Source organism: Suricata suricatta, chromosome 2, assembly GCF_006229205.1.
Source record: "Suricata suricatta isolate VVHF042 chromosome 2, meerkat_22Aug2017_6uvM2_HiC, whole genome shotgun sequence".
In the NCBI taxonomy this organism is placed as follows: domain Eukaryota; kingdom Metazoa; phylum Chordata; class Mammalia; order Carnivora; family Herpestidae; genus Suricata; species Suricata suricatta.
The window spans coordinates 89,813,003-89,839,690 of record NC_043701.1 but is presented as its reverse complement, the minus strand read 5'-3'; the positions used below and the strand labels follow the sequence as shown (position 1 = coordinate 89,839,690).

At 34.9% G+C, this 26,688-nt stretch overlaps 1 protein-coding gene across 1 annotated transcript in view; it reads left to right on the top strand.

The window, feature by feature from the left end:
- LOC115275305 (diacylglycerol kinase beta) overlaps positions 1 to 26,688 on the top strand; it is a 296,124-nt gene that overhangs the window by 201,823 nt on the left and 67,613 nt on the right. The window contains exon 13 of the mRNA XM_029919005.1: positions 6,692 to 6,790. Within this exon, the coding sequence (XP_029774865.1) occupies positions 6,692 to 6,790 (99 nt within the window). The remainder of the gene's footprint in view (positions 1 to 6,691; positions 6,791 to 26,688) is intronic.

The following is a 26,688-nucleotide window of genomic DNA, read 5'->3' as shown; positions in this document are numbered from 1 at the left end:
CTGAAGTCGGACGCTCAACCGACTGAGCCACCCAGGCACCCCCTGAATCTATGTTCTTATGTCCTATGCTTCCCAGAAAGTGCTATTAATGTAGCACATAGCTAGCAGAAGTTGTGAAAGAGATGGGCTGTGGCATCAGCAATGCTGAGCTGTAGGGAGTGCTATCTGAATGGAGTCTGTGGGGAATAAATTGCAGAGAGAAACAAAGAGCATGAAACTTGGCTTCATTTCACAGGTTTCCCAAAGGCCATTACTTTCCTTTATGTTTACTTTTGGAAATGGGTTGAGTCTTATAAGTCAGGCTGATCAGATTCCTAATGTGATCACTGTTCAACAGCCAAGATAGTAGTTGAGTAATCTTGGGCCAGATACGTAAGAAGTTATGGGCAGTTTCCTAATTTGTAAAATGGAATTAATGATACATACCTTGTAGGATTATTATAAGAATTAAGTGTAAGTGAGTAAAAAAAAAATCTCTGTAGGTATGTTTAGGGCAAGACCTCACACATAGTAAGTGCTCAGTAATTGACAATTATTATCATAATGAAATCTAGGTACAATATCATATGGTCACAAAATCCAGCCCCTGGCTCACAGAGGGCACTCCATAATTATTACTCATGCCCTTTCTCTTTCACCTCTGGAAGGATCTAGTTGCCCAGTCTAAATCAGAATAGCATCTGCATATTCTAAAATCATCAAGAACCATGTGGTCCTGAATCTCGCTAACTCCTAGACTAAGCTGATGTATTTATATTCACAAAAAGCAACAATTCCAGCTCTCTCTTTTCTGTCAGCCATAGTATCATCATGCTTGCAGTCACTGGAAACAAAGTTAGAAATCAATTTCTTTTATTCTTGTCTTTCACCTTTCTCTCATATATCCAACCTATCACTGAGCCTTGACATTTCCTTCTTAAAATATCTCTCTCAGATTTGAGTTTTTGTATCCATCATTCACAGCCCAAGTGCAAACTCTTAGCACCTCTCAACTAGATTAGAGTCAGACTCTCTTGGCTTATCTCCCTAACAGAAGGTACTTTTCCTATAATGCAGGCTGCAAACCACCTCCAGAATCGTCTTCTGAAAATACGAGTTTGTTATCATATGCCACCTTCAGCACCCTATAATAGTTCTGTGATAATAAATGCAGTCCTCACTTCCTTTTACCCGACCTGGTTTTCATTTCCTCAAATATCAGCCCCAAACTTAAGCACATGACGTATATGTTATTCCTTTCTATACACAACCCGTGCGGTAGCCGTGCATAGCTGTGGGCAGCCCCTTGGGAGGGCCATGACTCCCTCTTACCTATTATTTTGCTTACTCTATTCCCTGGAGTGTACCCACCTTGAATTCTTCCTGCACCTCACAAACCAAATTAAGTTCCATATCTTCCTTGAAATTTTCCTTGACACTGATATTTCTCCCTCTTTTTTCTTCTAATACTTTCTATACTTTGAGCCCATACAAGAGGAAAGACTAAGTGCTCTCCAGTGGTGTCATGTCTACATACTGAAGTGGTGCTCATTTCCAGACTACAATGTGATTGAGTTCCTGGTCAGAAATAGACAGGTTTTTCCTAATCACCTAAAGTGCTTAGAGAGTATTGAAGTTAGAGGACGTCCTCAGTAAGTTCACTTTAATCAGTGATATACGAAGCCTTCTTAATGTTAAATATTGAATTTTAAATGCACATCTTAAATTCTGAGTTTTAAAAAGATCATCCAATAATGCCTAAATCTGCATCAACTCTACAAGTTAAATTTAGACAAATATTAAAGGTAAAAACTCATTTTAATACCTCCATTTCTGCCAGCACTTGTGGCTTCTTGAAATGATACTTTCATGTAGATTATAATGTTGTAGGTTGTAGAGTTAAGCTCTAGTAGATTATAAAGTTAAGCTCTTAGAAAACAGAGTTTTGTCTCCTGTAGCAAACCTAAACACGTAAAAAAAAAAAAAAGAAAACTCTTAAGTAGGAATAGTATAAACTGTCTTCTAGCATTTATTCAACCATTTTATTGCATTTTTATAATTCAATCATTTATACCAAATATCTTCATTGGTTCTCTTTTCCTTCTCTTGTTTATATTCTCTAATCCTAAAATCAGAGTTGTTTATATGCGTTCATTTCTGTTGAGAGTTTATTTCCTTGACATTCTATTTAAAACAAGTTGTAATTTGCTCCTGGTTGTAGTAAAATGTCCCAGGTCAGATAGAACTCCCCAGGAAAGGAGAGTGATACATTTCACTTGAACTTGACTAAAGAAAGCCTATATTATGGGTATGAATTATTTACTTTTAGTATCATAGCGCTACTACTTTATTAAAATATTAGGCCACCAGCAGTAGTGTTTAAAGGTTTCCAGTACCTTTCCAACAGGAATATTTATCCTTTAGCCAAAGCTTGCATTAAAGCAGCACCAGGCAATTGCAAAATGTTAGAGACAAAAGGATGTATAAACCAGCAACATTTTTCTAAATCAGGTCACTTAGTTTTGCCTTGGAAGAATGACTTCTCTCTTTTTCTCCAAATTAAAATGAAAATGTATTTTTTATTTTTCCTCCTTTGACCTCTTAGATTCCAGTGCTTTCTTATCAATAGAGTACTCCACCTCTTTTCTCAGCTCCACTCTGTAAATGCACACACACACACACACTCTCTCTCTCTCTCTCTCTCTCTCTCTCTATCACGTTTTCTTTTTCTTCCTAAATTGAGACAGCTTTTTCCAATAAACATAGATCTGGCTGTAAATTAGGTGCTATTGGAAATTGTCATAAACGCTAAAATTATTTCCAACTGTTTAATTCACTTCCAGGAAAAGCTGGTTCATATTTTATGAATTTCCTAGATATAGGTCTGATTCCCTTAACACAAATGGGGATTTCTGTGCATAAAATAAAATGACCTATGCCTTACTCTTAAAAAAATGCAAAGACAACCATGAACACACATAAATACATTTAAAAGAAGATATCAGTTTCCTATCTCTTGGGGCTCCGTTGGCCATTATGGAAGACACGGGATTCATCAATGCTCCAGTCTCTTTGTATTCTTGATGAAGATTTTTGTATTTACATTTTTGCTGATTTGGGATCTGGGTTATCTTTAAGACAATTTTCAATCTTCAGCATCTTATTGACACTGAAAAGGATGCAACTGTGTCTTTTTCCTATATGCTTGTCTGTAAAATGTCATGGTGACAAGTATAAGCAAATGGTTTTCACTGCTGATTATGTTCACTTTTTTCATTTTTAAGATTGTATTGAAAAATAACATAAGTGCAGGAGACTTTAAATATCCTAAGGGTAGCACTCAATGAATTTTGCAGAAATGAACACTCCATGTAACAAGAATATGATCAAGAAATAGAACATTAAAAGTAAGCTAAGATTTTGAGTGAAGGGAGGGAAGGAGATTTTCAATTCTGTTATATCCTATTTTGTGGATATTTGCTGTTTTTTAGTAGACTATTTCTTTTTAGAGCAGTTTAAGTTTCACAGGAAAAAAAGAATGATATTTACTTTTAATCTTGATAAATAGTGCTGGGACTATAAGTTGTTATTATTATACTTTGGCTTTCACATTTTACTCTTCATTCTCAAGTGTATCTCTGAGCAATGCAGTGAATAAACTAGATCCTCCGTACAAATTTGACTTACAGCTTTTAGGATGAGGAGAATAAGCAGCAGTTCCAACATGGCGTCCTCAGTTTTGACACTTTTGTTTTCATACAATGTCATGGTGTCGATGGCCACCAAAATATATTTAGCAGCTGTGGGATTCTAGTCTTTAAAAAAAGTGTAATGCATAATTGCACATTAGTAGTTAATATAGACTTTGGGGGTAGGAGAATTTTCTTGTACTGTGTGTCCCTGTTTCACCGACAATCTTATAGTTACCAACTTTCTTATAGACTGTTACTGGCCTATGTTTTTGCAGGATTCTGCCTCACAGCTGACCAGGTAAACCTCAGTGCTAAGAGCCATGTGACAGGCAAACTGGAAAAGCGTTTGCTAGCTTCGTTTGCACTTCTACTCTGAAATCCCCAAACCTAGATGTGAAGAATTACACCCTATGCACATACTCTGTTCAGCTCATCAACTGGGATTCTACTGGAGTCCTTAGTTCTTTCTTTTTGGATGGAAAACAGATTAGAAAGAAAGAACAAAAGGAAGAAAGGAAGAAAGTAGGGAAGGAAGGAAGAAAGGAAGGAAGGAAGGAAGGAAAGGAGAGATAAAGAGAATGGAGAGGAAAGAAGGAAGCAAGGAAAGAAGAAAGAGAGAGAAGAAAGGGGTCATTAAATTTATTTTATGTTTGCCACCTCTTCTTACATATAGTAACCCTCAAATAATTATATGGGAAGCTCAGTTGTCCTTTACCATAGCAGTTGTAAATTGTTGGAAGCACATGGAATGCAGGCCTGGAGGAGGCTGAGGCCCTCAGATGGCACATCTGTGGTCATTGCTCACAAGAGATTCAGAGTGTCTTTCCCCTCTGTCCTTTAGAGTCACATGTCAGGCTTTACAAACTTCAGTCAAGAGTAAAAATTCAGTGTTTTCTGACTCTGTACACACAAGGATTTTTATTATAGATCATGCCTCTACAAATTAGAGGCATCTTAGAGTCTGCATTCTCAGTTTTAAAGAGGTTGTGCAGGATCAAAACACAAAAGGTTTCTTGCTGTGACACCCTGCTAACACATGAGCCTTAAGACTCTTTGTTTGTCTTTTTGGTTAGGGTTCAGTGTTCATAGTGATGGATATATTAGTTTCCTAAGACTGCCAGAACAAAATGCCGCAAATGAGTAGCTTAAAACAACATTTATTCTCTCATAGTTGTGGAGGCTAACAATTAGGAATCAAGATGCCAGTAGAGTCATACTCCCTGTTTGGGAGAATGCTTTCTTGCCTCTTCCTCCCTTCTGGTGATTGCCTTCCGTCGTGGTGTTCCGCAGCTCTAACTGCGTCACCAGATTTCTTCCTCTCTTGCCTCACAGCCTCTTTCCTCCATCTGTGTCCTTCTATGTCCAGATTTTTTTCTCCTTATGAGGTCACCAGTCATTGGATTAGGGTTCTCTTACTCCAATAAAACTTCATCTGACCCTGAATACATCCATCCACAGAGACCTGTCCAAATGAGCTCACATTCACAGGTATCAAGAATTAGGACTTCAACATCTTCTGAGGAAGCCATTGTCCATTATGCCCACATCCAAAATTCCAGGGCCATGATTCATTCTAAGGAAATTGATTAAGTCTAATAAATTAATAATATACTTCACCAGTCACTAGTTCTATTTTGGAGGAACTATGCATTTTCATTTGCCAGATCAGAATGTCCATTTATTTAGTCCTATTTTATATGTGGCTTGACCTTCTTTATCTTCAACACCTCTTGCCTTTTGACAAAGATCAGCAGTGCTTATTAAGAAGATTAAACCATTTTTTGAGAAGGGGTTTACATGTCACTGAGGAGCAGAGCTGCTAATGATGGATGAAAGTATAAAGGTTCTTTCACTTCATATAATGTGGCCTAATGTGCCGTAGTTATAGTCCAAGTAGCCTTAACTCAAGGCAAGGACGTAATGATAGATGTTTTAGGTTCAAGGGAAACGGAAATATCCCTTCGGTAGAGTTCTATCACCAACTGTAAATCAATACTCTTTAGGTGTTTATGTTTGATTGCTAATTAACCACTTACAAAGGTTAAGTTTGTTTTGGAAATTAGTGTAGCTATGACTTGAACGGAGTGACTTTTGGTCCAAAACTGAAAAATGATGAAGCTCTGCTTTTATTTTGAACTAGGCACGTTGCTTTATTAACGTGTATGATGGTTCTAAAGTATTAATATTTTATATTAAATTTTATATTTTAATAATTTTATATTAATATGGTGTGGGAGAGGGAGAAGTCCCTAGATGCCTTTAGCAAATTTGTATGATTCCAATGATAACTACTACCTCAATTTCAAAAATCACTTTTCAATGCACTGTTATAATATCTTAATTTAAACCTGTGACCAAGATGGATAAAAATATCAGTTTCGTTTCATACATGTCGAAAAGTAAATAACACATTATGTGATTATACACTAACTTAATGTAGAGCTGATAAATACAATATAAAGATAAATTTTTATAATCATAATCATCTTCTTATATTTATATCCTGCTCCTACTGAGATGAATCTCTGGTTACATTTACATATTGAATTACAAAGTTAAAACTAATGATGGGATCAATTATGCCCCATACTGAGCTGTGCACTTTGGAATGACTTTGAGAAAACAGGAGGGTCAAAAAAAAAAAAAAAAGGCATCCACAGCACACAGTGGTTTGAAGATTACACTAACAGATAAGCAAAGGAAGGACTGTAACAGACAACAATTTGTGTTTGTCAAAGAAATCAGGCTCGAATTGGTGTAAAACCTAAAGTGCATTTTGAATATAGACATTTCTGAGAATTAGAAAATATGTAGGCTGGGTCACGGAAGTTGCTAAATGGTTTATTTAAGGTAGATACAGAAGAGCAAATGTAATATGAATCCCTTTATGATCCTTTTAATTGTTCTTGTAATTCTCTGCCGGTACTGTTTCTGTATTTGTGGTATCTCAGTTGAAGTATCTGCTGCCCGTTGGCTGTTGGCATGCCAAGTTTGATAGTGTCCTCTTTCTCCTTTCCTAGCTGCATAATAAGTGTGCTTCTCATCTCAAACCTGAATGTGACTGCGGACCTCTGAAGGACCATATTTTACCACCCACAACAATCTGTCCAGTAGTACTGGTGAGTTTTTCCTTCTCATCGTTCCACTGTAACTTGGGGGCTCTATGACGAACTGGCACACTACACCACTAAATGCTTCCAGACCTAATTTCCCATTGATCAAGGCCGAGCTCTATAGATCTAAAATACCTCATTACTGCAAACTAGACACCTTTGCCCACTATAGTTCCTTTTTTCTTCATGGCACAATAAACATTTTAGTAAGGTATGCTCTAACTGAAGCTGACTAAGGCTTTATCATTTAGTCACGCTGTACTTACCAGAAATTGTATAGGCAGAACACTTCTACATTTTACATGTTTTATAGATCTAGCTTCCCAGAATAATGAAGTTATTCTTATAGGCAATTTTGCTGGGGATGCACATTATATATCTAGATGCAACGTTGAGTTCTCTTATCTAGGTCAGAGGCTACCTAGAATGAGGACACATATGCCAAAGAAAGTTATGCACTGCCATTAGGTGTATTTTATTTTTTATTAGTGAACAATAAATGTACTATCTGCAAAATATTTAATTAAATAAATATGCAAGTGGAAAATGCGTTAAGTGAGGTAACCCAGAAAAGAGCAAACCTTGATACAGAAGCGGATATTCAAAGATAATGTTCATCTTACATCTCAAAGTCCAAATTGTTTCTAAAGTGAAACACTTATTTTACAAAACAAACTATTTGATATACATAATGCAATCCGTACTTTTTAAGTACAACATGGAAATTAAGTGGCTGGAACTTTAGCTTGATATAATAAAAATACAACAACAAAAAAATGTTAGACAAATACTTTTCTAAAGGTCAACCTAGAAATTAATCAAATTACTCAATTTGCACCCACTTAAGATTCATTTTGTAATTATCTGTAAAATACAGGTTGTATTTTAAATGTCTTTATTTAAAAAATTATTTAAAACTCCTCATTTTCTCATACTACCAATATAGAGAAAAAGAAAATACCTCCACCTTGCTGAGGATAGCAATAACTAATTTCTAAATTTCCTTTCTTCCTGTGAGATTCATTAGAGATTGTGTAGTAAATAAGATTAATTAAAAATAATGAATGTCATATAAAAATACTTTAAGTTTTAGATGAATTGGGGTGTTATTGTACTCTTTACAGTCTTAAAGAGAAAGGATTTATAGAGTTTTTACATATTTTCATTCTTTTTTTAAAAATATAGTAATTTTACTAGTTTTAATGCAGACCTCAGATTTTAAATCTAAAAAGAATTCCATTATGTCATCCTCTCATGTAGCTACTTATGTAAAACCCTGTTCAGCTTATTGAGCCAGGGGACTACCTCTTTGGTCCATTTATGTCAACCTCTGGTCACATAAAGTTAAGCATGAGATGCATTCTTCTTATATTCTATCTTTTCTTTCTTCAAGAGGATCAAAGGTAAAGAACATGTGTCACACGAATATTCTTGTCTTTTAACAATCTTACAAACACTCTTATCGTTTTGTTTTATTTTAAGAAACTCTTGATTCTGAAGACTTCTTTTTAATCATTATATCTTCCTACAGTTTTAATTATCAGTTGTATCTCAACATTTACTATTTTCTCGTTTCCTTGGTACTATCTACTCTGCACTATGTGGGCACATTGACCTCTTCATCTTTCATGAATACCTGCCTACCTTTCACTGACTCCCATTATACCGCACTCTCCCAGGCTTTATTCTCCTGGTTTCTCTGGATGCTTTCTTTTTATCTTTTCTGGCTTTCATGACCTCCTGCTGCTCCATGTTGGTGCATCCCTATGCTCAGCCCTCATATGTCACAGCTCTTCACGCTTAACATTCTTCCCAGTGGGATCTGGTTTATTTAGTTGACTTCATTACCATGTTAATTTATATTCAGTTCATCCTCCATCCATAGGTTTGAATCTCAAATCTATGCAACTTGAAGGTCTCATGTTGTTTTACATGCCCAATATATTATTATTATTTAGTATGATAATGATAGTTCATATATATTGAGCATATATATCATACCAGCTCCTATGCTAAACAGATTAATTCATTAATTCAATAAGTATTTATTGAGTTTCTAGTTGATGCCATATAGTATTATAGGCGGGGTGGGGGGTAAAACAATAAAAGCGAAATTAAATCTTTGCTTTTGTGGGGTTTTCGTTCCAGCAATAAACAGTGACATGATAAAATTATTTCATACCTGGTTGTATGTTAAATGTAAAAGATGAAACTGAAACAGGGAAAGAAGAGATGAAATGTTGGTGTTGCAGTTATGAAAGGGGTGGTCAAAAAGGAGTTCACTAAGGAGATAGTTGAATGAAGAGTTGAAGAATGTGAGGGAGTCACCCAGGTAGCTATCTGGGGACAGAATTTCACAGGAGAGTCACCAAGGAAGAACAGGGAAAGATTGAGAGGCAGGAGAAAACTGTCATGTCTCAAGGGCATCAAGATCAGTGAGAAGGGAGAATAATAGTAGAGGAGAAGGTCATAGATGCCATAAAACTTTCATATCCTGTGTGGCAATTTAGGCCATTTGAAGATCTTTCGCTTTTATTTCAAGTGAGGTTGGAAGCCATTAGGGGATTTTGACCAGAAAAGGGAACAATATGATTTATATTTTAAAAAGCATAATCTCACTGTTGAGGGGAAGCAGTGAATAGATAGGAAGCTGGGTTATTGCTGAGATCAAGAATGGTATAAACTGGATGAGAAGTTTGAGGATTGGGAAGAAGTTACACAACAGGCACCTAGGAATGTGGGAGCTTAATGGATCAAGGAAATGCCATTTTATTGGTAGGGAATAATGAGTAGACACTTTTTAATCATCATAGATTTAGAATAAGACTGGTAAACTTGGATGAGTATAATTCTCTGGTCATATTCAGTCTTATTTCTCTAGTTTCAATCCAGCTCCAGGAGTAGAAGAGAAGAGGTATAACCTAGCCTTAACAAGACTGTTTTGCTAAATATGATAAAAAGAGAGAGTAGCCAAGGAATTGAGACTATGCAATAGAATGCTTATGAGGATTGACCATGGAATTTACGCTGGGAGGTAAGGGAAGTAAGAACATGAAGAGTGAGGTACAGTAATGGGTGTTAGGAAGGATATCTTGTGGATCACAGTTGAATCAAAGAATGTTGAAATCAAGCTTAATGGTGTTAGGTTGTGGGAGTGAGTGGGTTAGCAAATCGAGATTATGAAGGGCTGTGGTTACTGGTAATGTGTATGAATTTGTTTAATCCTCACAGTGATACCATGAGATACATACTGTAACTATCTCGATTTTGTATGTGAGGAAACCGGGGAGCCGAGGTTACGTGAATTTCCTATGTCACGTGGCTATGAAGTGGCAAATAAGAACCGGAACCCAGGAAGTGTCACTCTAGAGCATATGCACTGAATTCATCCTCCTCACCCTTTCTCCAAATCCTGAAATAGGCCTTCTCCTATTTGTCCTATCTTGGTACTAGGACATTCATATCCCAACTTTCTCAAGACAGAAACCTAACAATTATCATCACCTCATCCTGAATATCAGATTAGTCATTGGGCAGCCTATTCTAATAGGCTGTTTCTTTTTCCAGCCCAACTATAGTTGCCTCATATGTCACCATCACAAGTGGTTCTCCAGGACTGTTCTAATGGCATCCTTCCTGCATTGCCTCCTTTCCATACATTCTTATTCTGCTTCCCGAATCCACTTGCAAAAAAGCAATATAATATTTTCCTGCTTCAATATTTTAAAATATTTAAAATACTGGTAGCAATTCTCAATTTAATTCCAAACTTTCTAGCATGGTGAGCAAGGCTCTGACTAGATCAACTCACCCAGTCCCTCATATGCCAATTACTCAATAGAAATCAAGGATAATTTGAACTACTGTAGTTCTCTTAAGTACATGTGCTATTTAAAGCCTTTGAAGTTTTGTATTTGTTAATAAATCTGCCTGAATCACTTTATTTTAAAATTTCCCCAACTTGGGGCACCTGGGTGGCTCAGTCAGTTAGGCTCCGGTCAGGATCTCACAGTTTGTGGGTTGGAGCCCCACGTCGGGCTCTGTGCTGACAGCTCAGAGCATGTAGCCTGTCTTCAGATTCTGTGTCTCCCTCTCTCTCTCTCTCTCTGACCCTCCCCTGCTCATGCTGTCTGTCTGTCCATTTGTTTCTCTCTCTCCCCCTCTCTCTCGAAAATAAATAAAGCATTAAAAATAAATAAAAGTAAATAAAATAAAAATCCCCCCAACTTGCTAAGTAGATATAAAAGGTTACTTTCCTGTCATGGAACAGACACACATACAATTAAACCCGTTAGCTATTTAAATACTGAGACTTTAAGCAAATTAATGCAGTTGTCCTGCCCACAAAAATTGTTTAATCTTTTCTCACTGATGCCCTCTGAGACTTCTCAGGTGTTAAGCTCTCATTTGACGTCACAGGAATAATTCCACACCACGTCACACATTATAAAATTGTTAGCTTTTATTTAAAGAAAGTCATTAGGTTTTTTTATGTTTATTTTTATTTATTTTGAGAGAGAGAGAGAGAGAGCACTAGTGGTGGGGGGAGCAGAGAGACAGAGAGAGAGGTACAAAGAGAGAGTCTCAAGCAGGCTCCACACTCAGTGTGAAGCCCGACGTGGGGCTCTATCTCACAACCATGAGACCATGACATGAGTTGAAATTGAGAGTTGGGCCACCCAGATCCCCCCCAAAATTATTAGCTTTAAAAAAAATAATGTATGCTTGTTTTTTTTCCCAATAACAATTTCCTTCTTAAAAAATTATGAGACCCATTTTCTCATGCTAATATCCTCAAAAAAAAAAACAGGTGAGATTCAGAATCACTTAAAACAAAATGGCTGTGAATATCTTCTCTATTGCCTTCTAGGAAATTTAAAATGAAGAACTTAAGATACTTATTTTTGTTGAGGTATTTTTTTTTTTAATTTCCTTTTCCTTGTGGTTTGGAATAAGTGGTATAAACTCAATATGGAGACCTAATTTCTGGTTGAAACATCTAAATAATATAAGTTTAAGGTCTATAGCAGCAGTTTTTTTGACATTTTAGAACATCTTTTTAGGTTTTATTTTTTTTCTCAGCCTGACAATTGTTCCTCAACACTTGTTGTTAACTTTAAGTGAATGATTCAATTGATAGGTGATCTCCTTTTCTGGAGATTAGCAAGGTAAGCATCTCATTTTCAGTATATTAGCATATACTACAAATGGCTTCCACAGATAATTGGTCTTGATACTGCCTATTGCCATAAAAATGGGTTAAAGCCAACTACTCTGAAATTAAAATTGAAGTGTAACCAATAAGTCTATACATCAGATATGATCACCATTTTCTGGGATTGAAATTGGTGTCTGGCATATTTTGAGAGTATTATAAAAAACACATCGCTTAAAATTTATATAATTTAGAGATTTTATCAAGATACTTCTATGGCTGTGTTTGCATACTGGTAATGCTTTCTTGGAAAAATTTTCCAACAAAAATAATGATATTTGTGGTCCATTTACTGCCATATTGTAGAAAATTCAGGACTGTTTACAAAGGCAGACTTCTTGAAGGCCTTCCTTCATCCTGCCTCCAAACAAGTGTAAAGTGATTCCAGTCTATTCAGTGGAGACTCTTGATAAGCAACTTAATTTCCATAAAAAGCCATTAATTCTTCCCAAATGATTGTTAAAATGAGTATTGCTCCTTTGAATAAAATCCTTTAAAAAATTTATTCTTGATTCTTGCAATAGAGTGGACTCAGAAATTTCTGCTGTCCAACCTCAAAGTGACAATACAAAAAAATTATAATAATTTCATGTACAACATGGCTTGATAAGCTTGAAATCCATCTTTTATGTTTTAAATTTAACCCCCAACCAAAGACAGACTTGGTCCTTTTGTTTTAGCCCCTTACCATTTTACTTCAGTTAAATGTGGACTCACCATTATGTCTTTAGCGTATATTGAAAGACATTTTAAAAATCACGCAGAACTCCTTATTGTAACAAAAAGGCTATGTTTTTAGAGATGCTTTTATTACCTAGCAGAAATCCCTCTCAGTTCTGTTTATCATGGTTTGTTATCTTTTGGACACTCTCAGTCCTTTCATTGTCATGATTTATTTTCTTTCTATCCTTAGGATACACAACAGTTCAATGCATGAGCACATTTGACAATGATGCACATTTTTATGTTATTTACTTCTTTGTGCTAATCCATAACTTTATTGCTAGCTTATCTATAAATGAGAATGGCCTCAGTAACTACTTGTATTGTTATTTTTGATGGTACATAAATTTGTTAGATCACAGAAATCAGTGAAATAGGCTAGAATCGCTTTGATTCTTACAGTAATTTTATTAAGGCAACTATACATGTTTATAAATTTTGGGGCACCTGGGTATCTCGGGTGAGTGCCCAACTTTGGCTCAGGTCATGATCTCCTGGTTCAGGAGTTTGAGCCCCCCATCAGGCTTGCTGCTGTCAGCGTTTCAGCATAGACCCCATTTCAGATCCTCTGTTCCTCTCTCCCTGCTCCACCTTCACTTACATTCTCCCAAAAATAAATAAGTAATAAAAAAAAATATATATATATATTTTTTAATAACATTTATTTAGAGAGGGAGAGAGTGAGGGAGAACAAGTGGAGGAGGGGAAGAAAGAGAGGAAGAAAGTGAGAATCCCAGGCAGGCTCTGCACTGTCAGCGCTGAAACCAAATTAAACTCCAACTCACAAACTCCAAGATCAGGACCTAAGCCAAAAACAAGAGTCAGATGCTTAACCAACTGAGCCACTCAGGTACCCCAAGGGAGCTATAAATTTCATCAACTTCTCTAAAACTGTGGCATAATCCTTACATTCATTCCAAGTTTTATATTATTTTTTAGGATCAGGGAAATAGGGTCTCTAGGAGTATACATGTTTTACTAATGATTCTTCAGTTTGAGGGAGGCTTTTATTAAATTGATTTACTATCAACAAAATAAGACTTGAGCTGTATCATGAGGAAATGACATTTTAAACTTTATGTTTGAACAATGAAATTAAGTGATTCATCATAAAAACCATTTTTATTATATTTAGCTTCATGATTAAATTTAGTTTTCTCTATGCATAAAATGATTATTATATATTGTTACTTAAAAGCAAGATTTTTATTTCCTTTTTTAAGATTCCTATTTTCTAAATAAGGGGTTGATTACTTATTTTCTGTATCTATCGATATATATTTGTTAGTAAACCTAATAAATTAAAATATAGGGATGGTATGACATTGATTACTTTAAAATTGAGTTTTTTATAAGAAATAAGTGTCTGCCTTTTATAACTATTATGACTATGTCTTTATTTGAAAATCATTACTGATAATCTATGTGCATTCTTTTTATATAGAAGAGCTACAGTGCTAGATTCTTTTATATCTTATCATCCATCTTTTTTCTCGCTACTTCTTCCTTTTTCCATTGTCTTCTTTTTAAGTTACAGAGCTAAAAAATCAGATAAGAACTTTTATTTTATTTCCTATAAACTAGACTCTACTGGTCAAGATTCGAAAACAAATTACATATTATGGTATGATAAATACTACTAAGAGGGGCTCTAGAGGACAGACTCTTAATTCATCCAGAGGGTAATTCAAAGAGTAAATGAAAACTTCCTTGAAGAAAAGGATAGTTGAATCTTGAAGAGTATGTAGGGGTTTGGCTGTCAAATACAAAGTGAACTCCATGTGAGTCGTCTCAGCAACAGGAGCACAGAGTGAGATCCTGAAGCTAAGAAATGTTTATTAAGGGTTATGTGTAAAGGTGAGGCTTGGAAAGATGGAAAAGATAACAGCTGAGATGGTAAAAAGTCTGGCCTATCTTGTCAAGGAGTTGAGTTTATCCAGCTTATATAGCAGACTACATGATCAGGTCTTAGAAGGAACATTTTGGTAGCAATGTGATCACAAATAGATATAAACTGGGAGCAGAGGAGATACGATAGAGTAATTATGGTATTGTGATATGAGCAATCATGAAACACCAACATAGTAAGAAAATGAGGGAGTTAGGAGAGTAAATTGTAGGGGAAAGTGGAATGAGGAGGTTTAATTTGATTTCAGAGTAGATTAGTTCCAGTAGATGGTAGAATCCAGTTTGCAGCCATGGATCTGGGAGACTCACCTGGTACAGAAGAGAGGTTCACTAGACATCAAGAGGTCAAGTAACTCTTGGGATAGTTTATTGTGTGTTGTCTTTAAAATGTCCCAGGGTAATTATAGGGTCTTGGTGAAATGGTTGCTGTGTAAGAGTAATGAATATGAATGGTGGGGAGAGGTGATAGATTCCATGAGTTTCAAATCATACGAGATACTCTGGGTCTGCAGGAATGATGATTCGGATGGAAAGCCAAGAGATTTGTGTAGAAACTGTAGAACCGGCACTGGTTAAGAGAATGAGCAGCCTCATAACAGAAATGTGGTAGGAGAAATGACAGTGACTTGGAAAGAAAAAAAAAAAAGATAATCCATTTATTTTAAACAAAGGTTCAGTGATCCCAGCAACAAGTTTTAGAAATGAGATGAGATATGGAAAATCAATTTAGGAGGAAGAAAGCAGAAATAAACATGGGATAGTGGTAACCAGAAAGGATAAAGACTAGAAACTTAAGTTTCTAACATGAACTTTGGATCTGTGGGCACGTTGTTTCCTTCAAAGGATTACAGAATGAAAACAAATGACTTGTGTCCAGAATATAAAAATATTTGGGGTATATAAATAATAAGTAACCGACAATGTAATTCAAGAGGAAAAAGACCTAAACAGGCTTTGAACAAAATTGATACACGCAAATCACCTACAAACATATCAATATATGTACATTATCTTTACTCATCAGAAAAATACATATTTAATCTCAATAGAGATCACTACATGCTCATCAGAATTATTAAGACAATGAAAAATCCTAAGCTTTAAAAGAACAATTGCATTGTTCATACATTGCATATGGAGAGTAAATGGGTTCAACCACTTTAGGATACTGTTTGGTAATAGACTCTCTATAGTGGAATCTTAGCTTTTTCACTAATTTTGTGACATGAGGCAAAGTTATTAATATTTTAAACATTTGTGTTCCAGTCATAAAATGGAATTAAATGAATTAATTCATGAAAATTGCTCAGAAGGATGCCCAGTATATAGTGAGTGTTTTGTTGGGATCAACTATTATTACTGTAATGATAAGTATTATATTAGAATTTAAGAAGTAAATTCAACTTTTATTATAAAATAACTATGCATTTATTAAATAAAATTTATAAAAGCAACTTAAAAATGAGAAAAATTTAAAAATTTTAATAGTTATGCAAGAACAACTATTAATATATAAAAGGAAGCACTAGATGCATATTTTATATTTTTTACATTTTTGTAACTAAACTTGATAAATCATGTGACATCTTATTTTCTTAAGTCTATTTATTGTTTTATTTTGAGAGAGAAAGCCTGAGCAAGGGAGGGTCAGAGAGAGAGCAGAGAGTGAGAATCCCAAGCAGGCTCCACACCAATAGCTTAGAGCCCTAGTGTGTGGCCTGATCCCATAAACCATGAGATCATGACCTGAGCCAAAGTTGGATGCTCAAGTGACTGAGCCACGCAGGTGCCCCAAATTTTCATTTTGAACACTTTGTTTTATACTTAAGCTAATATCTTTAAATGTTTATATTTCTATAACCTATGGAACATTGCTATTAATGGCTATATAATAACTTATTAAATGAAGATAACATAATTTAGTTGAAACAATGTTTACGTTTAGTGTGTTTACAATTATTTAGTTTGTTTTTGTATCTAACACCTTAGGGAACATCTTTATGAACCGTGGCCTCTCCTGCTCACTCTGTAATCACAGTATCCCTTCTCTCACACTGTATTATCTTGTTTTACAGGTGAATCAGATTTCACAATTGTTTCTATACCATAAACATTTCCTTTTTTAAAGTTTGTTTATTTTTAGAAAAAGAATGATCAAGAGAGGAGCAGAGAGGAAGAGATGATCCCAGGCAGGCTCCATGCTGTCACTGGGGAGTCTGATGGGGGGCTCAGTCTGACGAACATGGGATCATTACCTGAGCCTAAATTAAAAGTTAGATGCTTAAATGACTGAGCCACCCAGGCACCCCTGTACTATAAACATATTTATAAATCAGGAACATAATGATTGGAATGATTTCCTAAAACCTAAAAAAATTTGTTTGAATAAAGTGTCAATTTAAACATTTAAATATTTAATTTGAGGTGATTATTTTATCTTATTTTTAAAGAGCATATTATTATCAGAATATATAGTCAGAGTAGCATTCATTGGCAAAAAGAGATATGATAAAAAATTAAGTATATGTTCAGGATAGTGCCCATTTTGGACCAACTATGGTCTTTTCTCCCCAGAATACTTTATAGTCTTTCTATAACATCCTATATTACTTTAAATAAACATTTAAGAATGCCTACAAAATCACTGTTGAAGCTCGTTAGCTCAACACAGGATAATAAAGGTATCCGGAAAATATAAATTCTAGACATGTTGTTAGACTTGATTCAGATTTTTCTAAGGACCCTTCTCTTTTGTGGCTGAAAACTTGGACAACATGGTGTTACTAAAGAACCAATCCACATATCTCTACATATAACACCCTTGGAGAACCATATGCCCATATTACCTTCTCTTCTTCCAATCTTACTTGCTCCCCTACAATTATAAGAATTCTACTAAATTATGCATTGTAGATATGGAGGTTAGGTCTTGCGTAGCATAGAGTATGTTAAATCTGTCCTTAAAGCATGTGTTTAATGAAGAGTAACACTTCAGCAATGTCAAAAGTTCTTTTAGAGAAGGGAACTGTGGTGTGTGTGTGTGTGTTTTCCTTACATTCCAACTATTATGGGCTTTTTCTGTACTCTGTATCTGTCATTTGACTGTAACCAGACACAGTTAATAATGACAGTTTCAATGTACACATTAGCTCATTAAAAAGGGAGGGAGATTTTTGAATTCTCTGTGATTCTGAAATTTGGATTTTAAATGCTTTGTAAACTTACTTCCTTTACTAGTTGTAGAGCTCCCAAAAGTCTGGTGGAGAGGTGTGAACAGTTGGCTAGGGATGTGACTTGCTACACGGAGCTTCAGTTTTTATTTAACATCTTTTCGGCTTTTTCTCCCTTCTTTGCATTTACCTCTTTAACCTTTAACCACACTTACTGAAGTCATCTATTTTCTTGAAATTCTTTATGCAGTGTACCATGGGTTTGTGCCTGTGCAATTTTCTTTTTTGTCTAAAGAGTGGGGACAAAGCCCATTTTCAGTGCTCAATAAATGTTTCATCAATGTCATTACTTAATATTCATTTAATTAATATTCATTATAGATCAATTCATAATTGTCATCATAGTAATGATAGGCAAAAAAGAATCTAATTTTTTCATACTTTGAAAATCTAACTCAGACTCTTACGATATTATTCATAAAAGATAGCTACTTTTTATTTATTTATTTTTTAAATATGTAGAATTAAATTCTGAGTATTCCATATTTTTTTTGGCCAATGGCTTTCTGATTCAATTCCAATGGGCAAACATTTAAGCACTAAAGATATGTAATGTTCATAAAATACGTGTACATTCATTTGGATTGGACATAGTCTTCACATATTTATATTTTAAAAGGACATAGTACAAGAAATGGAAAAAGGACTCTGCATCCCTAAGTGATGATTCCATCATCTACACTTAAGAGATGAACCATTTATCTGTTACACTGTCTTAGATTGATTTTAGTGGTTTTTGAAAACCCCATATTTGTAGTAGCTCAGGCTGTATAATATGTGCTATGTATGATTACAAATAAGGTCTAATCTAGAAGAAAACATTCATTATGTTGTGGCCAATTATATTTGTTTCTATCTAAATGAATATGGTAGATTCTGTCTTTTAGGATTCTAAAAATATTATTTTTATTTTTTTAAGTAGGCCAGCAAAAATCTTTCTATATGTTTCTATGATATTTTATGCCTAACATGTAGCTGTACCCAGAAAAAGTTTTAGTTTTTTAAGGAAACAAACCTGTACTGTTAATTTTGTCATGATTTATAGAAAAACAAAACAAAGGCTGATATGGCATAAACAGGAAGCTCAACTAATTGAAGATCTAATAGAAATTTAAAACATGTAGCCCAAACTGGGTATTATCTACACAGAAGGATCAGAAAAATATTTAAAAGGAAAAATTAGGCAATAGACTAATACAAAATAAAGAATATCTTTTATGTGTCTGATTCAAAAGTGAGGCTATGAAATTACCTATAAATGAAGTTTTTCTACAACCTATTACCATAACATTCACCATCAGCTTATGTAAGTATATAGTAAGCAGCAACATAAAACAATAGGTTTATGCCACAAAGTAGACCTAGAAATTCATGTCACTAATACCTCAAAAAAGTTGACAGAGGTAGTTTGCAGATTTGTCCCAGAGTCTTAGTAGCCATATGAAAAGAAGGGGAAATATAGTCTTGACAATCTTCACAACATAAAACCAAACCATTCACTTAGCGGAAATGCTTTTTATTGTTATTGCTGTTACTGAGATCTTAGATTAATTTCTTCCATATGAAATTGTATCGAGCAGGGACTATGCCTCAACAATATTGCTATAATCATTTAGTAGAGTTTGTTTCCTTTGGTTTTGCTTTTTTATAACAATTGTCAATTCAGAGTGATGGCTTCTGGCCAAAGTGCATTTTAGTGTAAAGAAGTCTAACTGTTGGCAAGATAAAATAGTAATAATTCTGCCATAAGAAAAAAAAAACGGGCATAGTAGTTAAAAGTTAGATGGATGTCATACATGAAGATTTATTGTATTGAGCGGAAGAAAATGTTAATAGTGATTGTTTTACATGGTCAAAAATACTAAAGAAAACATTTACTTTATTATATACTGATTTGAAAGGAATAGCTAAAATGTTAAAAAAAAATGTAGAAAAAAATAATACCTTAGGAGAAACTCAAATATATCAGTGTCTACATAGGGAAAAATCAACATTGAGGACAATTGAATCAGTAATTTGAAGGAGAGGATTAAGAAAATCTCCTTTAGCACAAAGGAGAATGCCAACAAGGTGCTATCCCTAAACTAATAATTAAAATATTTTTGTAATGTCTAAGTATACTGAGGAAAATCAAATTGAACTAAAAATAACCTACATTTCTCAAGTTCACTCATCCGCTTAATGCAATTTCCAGGTAGTATATTTCTTTTTTTTTTTTTCTTGGCAAAACGATTCCACAATTTGCCTAGAAGACTAAATACACACAAAACATTATAAATTCTGAGAAAGAACAGTAATAAGGAAAGACTTGTTTTAACAAACGTTAAGAATATGCTTATTCAAGTTATAGTGATCAAAATAATGTAATAGTGGCTCTAGAAGATTTAAGGACCTATATAAAGTCTAAAGCATATTAAATGATACATCATCATGTAATATATGATGAAGTTCTCATATTAAATCTGCAGGGAGATGGCAGAAATCAGTGGTGTTGAGATGACTGCATATGTATAGAACACTAAATTAAGTTACTACTTAATTCTACTTTATACCTGTTCCAAAATAAATCAAACATGGATTAAAGGCTTATTTTGCACCTGAAAAATACGTTTTTTCCATTTTTCTTAAAATGGAAAGATTAAAGAAAATGTTGGTGGACTTGACCAACCAAATATTTCTTTAAACAATGGTGAAGACCCCAAACTCACAAATCAAGGCAAACGTAAATATTTTAACAAAAAATTCTTGATTTGTAGAACTAATACAAATACCTAAAAATAATTTAAAATTTTAATTCTTATAAATAATTAAGAAAATCAATTTTTACAAAAGCCAGAGATATACCTTTTCTATCCAGTGAGACAATATCACCACAAAGTGTGACATAAATAAATACTCCCAAATATGCAAACTCTCCATTGGTATTTCTGCTTGTGCCCTTCCAAGGAAGTTTGGGGTTAGAGCAGGGCAAATATCCAGAACTAATTGCATTACAGTAGAAATAAATACTTTATATCATTTCTGTCTTCTCACTTTTAAATTTTGAGTGCAGTAAAAATCACATCCCTTCACCACTAGACATTGAAGGATAAATTCCACCTTGCAAAGGTAACCTGTGGTTTTAATGATTCTAGATGAAGTGGTGGTGATCATAAAGTATTTATATGCATGCTTTTCTCTGTTTTACTATTAAATATAACTTGTCTATCCTCAGCTTTCAACTTGAAACCTGAGTAAAAATTGAGTCATTTAAAACTTTCAGTCTATATACCATTTTCATGCACAGTGCAATGACTTTTTACTCAACTTTGTCTTTTTTCACTAGTTTGCTCTGTTTCCCCTTTTTGTTGAATAAAGATTGTTTAGTTCTTTTGAGACTGCCATACACACTCCTTGCCTTCCAGCCTAGATAGTAAGATCTATCATTTCAAAGTCTCTTACTAATACTCACAGGAGCTTTGACCAATATGGATTCATTTGCCCAAGAAAACTTAAATCCTAGAGGAATACAACTTTCCATGTTCTAGTCCCTATAATGTTATTCCTCTTTCATCACAACCTCAAATATTCTTGAATTCTTCCATTTGGGTTACTATTACTCCAACATCCTTGAGTCGTCCAACACCTGTATCCCTTCAGTTTCTTTCATTCTAGCATTTTCTCCCTCTCTTCTCTGCATTTTGCTCCTCTCATGGCATATGCCACAGTTTGTAATAATATACTGAGTCACTAATTTACAATTGAAAACCTCAAATAAGGTCTAATCTAATGTGCTTATGATAGGTAGCCCTTGACAGCACCATGATCTGAGTGGTGGAAGTTCTTTTTTTCTGCTCTCAGTGATATGTCTGCCTTTGAGCCCACCTAGAGCGATAGTTGTCCTTTCTGCTGTTTTCCATATTCATGTGTTGATGTCAGCTTTCTCTGCTTCTTAATGTAGCCTTAAGTCCTTAAGTCTATGCAGCTGTGAAGACATACTCACTGTGTCAAATTTCCCTCCTCCTGCCACCTCAACCCACATTCTTCTAATTCCCAGCTCTAAAGAGGTGGAAAACTACTTTTTCTCTTCCTCCCAAATCCAGTGACATTCATTTTGGTTGGACTCCCAAAGAGCAGAGCATCAACCAGAGATTTTGCTGTTTCTGATTTATAGAGGGAGGAATGTTTCCTTATAAAATAATCTGTAAGAGAGGGAAGAAGCAGAAGAGGAAGGGGGCTTTACGCAAGGAAGGGGTCATAAGGAGAAGTTTAAGCTTTGGCCTGAACCTTGGCATCTCTGCCATAAAATCATACCACATGATTGTTCTTAAGATAAAGGTGTTGGCCTTTTCTAACCTGTATCAGTCTTTCATTAGCTGTGGATTCCACAGGATAGAAGGTGCTGGCACCCTGGAAAGTCTGCTCCTGACGTAAAGAAAAATTCTTCAGAAAATGGGACAGTTGGGAATTCTCCCGTCAATATGCAAAGCAGCTGAGGACAGGTACTCTAGCCAGGTGACGAAGGATATGCTTTGGGCTACCAACAACATCCACTAGACTCCCTTTTCTTTTTCTTTTTCTTTTCTTTTTAATGTTTTCTTATTTATGTTTGAGAGACAGAGAGACAGAGTATGAGCAGGGGAGGGGAAGAGAGAGAGGGAGACACAGAATCCAAAGCAGGCTCCAGGCTCTGAGCTGTCAGCACAGAGCCTGACGTGGGGCTCGAACTTGTGAACCACGAGATCATGACCCAAGTTTAAGTCGGACACTTAACCAACTGAGCCACCCAGGACTCCCTAGACCCTTTTCTCAAGAGTCCTCATTTTTTTAATCCCCAGCAGCATTGTCAGTATTTAAAGTGCTCTGTTCTCCCACTATAGCACTTATCCAACACATTTCTACTAGTTTTTCTTCTACCCCTGGAGCCACACTTTATTGCTAAATTCCTAGTCCTCCCTCTATTCTTAAATATGTATGTTTCCATTTTTATCTATATTCTCATGTATGCTCTCTATAGATTATCTCATCCCATGTCTCATGACTACAACTACCACTTTTGAATAGAGCTGTGTAAGTTTCTTCTCCCTGACCCCTCCAGATCCAAATCCTCAGCTTCAGTTTGTGAATTTCCTCTTGATGTCCCACCGAGACCTCAGCATCCATACACCAGGACCTGAACTGAAAATGTCTCTTGCAGGGCTGTTCATATGCTCATGGACCAATGCTACCAACACTTTTACCACACACATGCAAAAGGTGGACCTCTTTTAGTTATTACTAAATTTTAAGAAACCATGTGATTGTTACATTGTTCTAGTTATATCAAATATCCAATAGATGGTATTGTGAAGTGCCTAATATTTAAAATAAAGTGGTATTGCAGGTAGAAAGCTGCGAGGGAATATTTCAGAATTCTGAGGAGAATCAAGACCTTTTTCTCTGGCTGTCAAATTATATTTAAAATCTGATATTTTAGATATACCTTAAACAACAGTCCATGAAAAATATCACAAATATTCTTAGTGTAACTCTGAAAATATTGATGTTTACTGCTAAATGGAACTTTGAAATGATTTATATTCTATTAGCAAGATTTTTTGTACATGCTAAATATTACCCTTAGTTAATGTTACTCAAACCACAGCATTTTCAGCAAGAAATTATACCAGCATATCTTTGTGATTGAAATTCAACAGGAAAGTTTAGGTTAAAAAAAAAGCCTGTGTGAGACTGTTTCCCCTCTTGCTTAGAAAGAGCGAGTTCATTATTTCTTTCATATTTTGGCCTCTACCAAAATTCCCAGTCTAATATCTGAATGGAGCATTATACCATTTTGTAAATAAGGCATACATTCAGAACATTTAATATATATATATAAGCTTATGGAGTTAATTCTATTTTTAAAAAAGCAATCATTTAAAAACTGGTTAGAGTTTGTTCCTGAAGAGCATGTAAAAAGTAGCAGTTTGTAGATGGCCTTATTTATTTCAGTGCTCATCAGAACTTCCATTTTACACGGTGCTTGTCTACATGTAAGAATGAATGCCAAGTATTGATTAGCAGAACTCAGTTTTATAAAACCTATTTCTAAAGCTAAAAGCATCTGAGGAATTATGTCATCACATAGACAGCTTCAAAATCTCCAAATATTACAGGTAGCTTTTTAACATCTTTTGTAGCTGTTGGTGATATTAGTCAGTATTCCTTTGTATGAGGGTTATTTATTTGTTAGTTTATTTAATCATGTTGTATTTCATATGACAATATGCCAGGTCCTAGAGAAACCAAGATAAAGAGCTTTTAGGAAGACGGTTCTTGCATGAATCAGCATCTTCATGTGGGATATGCAGCATATGCCCCTTGGTTTGTTTATGCATTTAATATTTTTCCATATTTTATACAATCGGCATGTGTTATATTATGTATATCCTCTTAAAAGGAATATAGTCCTACGTGCATATGAATTTTCTGCTTAAAGAAAATATGGTAGTGAAATACCTTGAGCTAGCTTAAGTAATTGAGGTTATTTACTTAATTAAGAAAACAAAAATAATTAGTGCTTTGGTAAGTCTAGGCTTTTCTGTTATCTCCTAAGCCATATCAAAACAAACATGCCACGTTTGTAATAGAAATGTGTGGGATGAACAGCTATTCTCCTGAATACTTCACGTTAAAAATAATTTCTATCTACCACTATGTAATGATACACCTTTATGGATTCATCAGGGAATAAAGGGGCCTCTAGAATCCTACTCAGATCCGTTAAGATTGTCTATGCATTGTGTATTACGTTGTTTTCCAAAACACTGCCACACACTGATTCATTTACTCGGAAATCTGAGCACAGTGCATGTATATAACATTACATGGCCAAGTTCCTACTTGAGCTAAATGGGTTTAAATATGAATCGTGCATGCAGATCTCAAGTGATAGTCTCTTAATAGATGTCAGATCCTCTTTATTGCTGCCCTCTTTTATTTCAGTAACATTTTAATTAATTCACACTGATTGAATAAATGTACATTGAGACTTGTTTCCTAATGAGGGCGCATTTAGAGGAAAGGTTTTGCATCATTCTGATATCCTGTGGGTAATTATATTCTAATTATATGGTCGGGGGAAAAGAGTCTATAACTCAGTACTGATATTGTTCATTGGACCCAATTAATTACATGCACATAATGAAAGTTCATGATAAGGTTGACTGGCAGTCAGTGTAAAATTTTAACTCAATTGAATCTTAGCCTAATGTGAATGTAGAATTGGACTTTAACCTGGTTAGAAAATGCTTTGCTGTGAGAACAGTGGATGTTTAGAGAGAACAAATTTTATTGTAACCTACTTATTTTTAAATTTGAGAATTTTTCCCCAAGATTGATGTAAAGGAAAACTTAGCAGCCTAATACTTTAATTCTAAATATTATTATCCATATTTTTTCACTACCTACAGTGATTTTTTTTCTGTATTTTAGAGAGCCAAAGTGATACATTTTGAGAACGGGATCATGTTGAGAAAAATAATAGGCATACAGGAAATATTTTTTGATGAATTTTATTTACATAAAATTTAATAGGTATTCATCTATTACATTAGGTGTGGTTTCTTGAGGGTGCTTTAAAAAAAGTTTATTTATTTATTTTGAGAGAGAGAGAGAATATGAACCAGTAGGGGAGGGACAAAGAGAGGGGTACAGAAGACCACAGCAGGCTCTGTGCTGATAGCAGAGATCCTGAGGCAGGCCTCAATCTCACCAATCATATGATCATGACCTGAGCCAAACTCCAGTGCTTAACCAACTGAGCCACCCAGGTGTCCCTTGAGGGTACTCTTTTATTTAAAACTACCAACTACACTCTGATACCTGTCCCCAAAATCACAAACATAATCATGTACACATATACATACACATAAATAGCTATCTGTTAACTATCTTTATGTAAAGTAAGAGTTCTCAAGAATTATTTGATAATTATTAAATAATAAGACATGTGCATTTTATTTTAGAGTGCATGTTGTAGATGGCTGAATCTGATGGTTAAGGATTTTTCAGTACTTCAAACAAAAACTAAAGCCATGCTCTCAGTATTAGCTCCCGTCCCTCCTCTACTCAGTTTCATTGTTTTCTTGGAATGAAAGGGCATTCATTTCTGAAATGGTAGATGCAGTTATGTATCCATGGTGCATTTGAGGATTGAGGAGAATGGCAAGGAGAACTTTGTTCTTCTTGTGGTTTTCTTAGCCTCTCCTGTCTCCCTCTCCTTTTTTCTCTATTGCTTTCTCTTTTTGATCTCTTGTCTCCCCCCCTGCATCTTTACTTCTTCCTCTCTACTGAAATAGACCTAACATTGATGTCTCATTTTAAAAAAATCTGTTGGTTCACATATACTTATGAGCAACAAAAATAGTTTCAGATGAAGAAAGCGTGATTAGTCCTTTTTTGGTAAAGCTACAGACAGACAGTAGAAATGCAGGGAATCATTTAGTTCTCAGGTTAATAAAAGTTATCATTTATTGGAAACTTAAATTTGTTAGATGTCCTTTTAATTCTAAAGGTAGCTGTAGTTAATCATGTCCACTGGACATGTGAGGAAATGAAACACAGATTTAAGAAATTTACTGAGTCACACAACATGCAAGTGGCAGAAGCAATACATGCCCTACCCAAATTCCACGTCCTAAATCCAGTTTTTACGTTCATGCTTTAGTCCCCAACATCTGCTGAGGCATGAATTCATTCAAGGTATCTAGATCAGCATTTCAAAAAGGAATGGGGAAAAAAAGCCATTAGTAAAGCCGAAGAGAATTGCAGGGAAGAGATGAGAAAACCGAATATATCAGAGGGTGGTG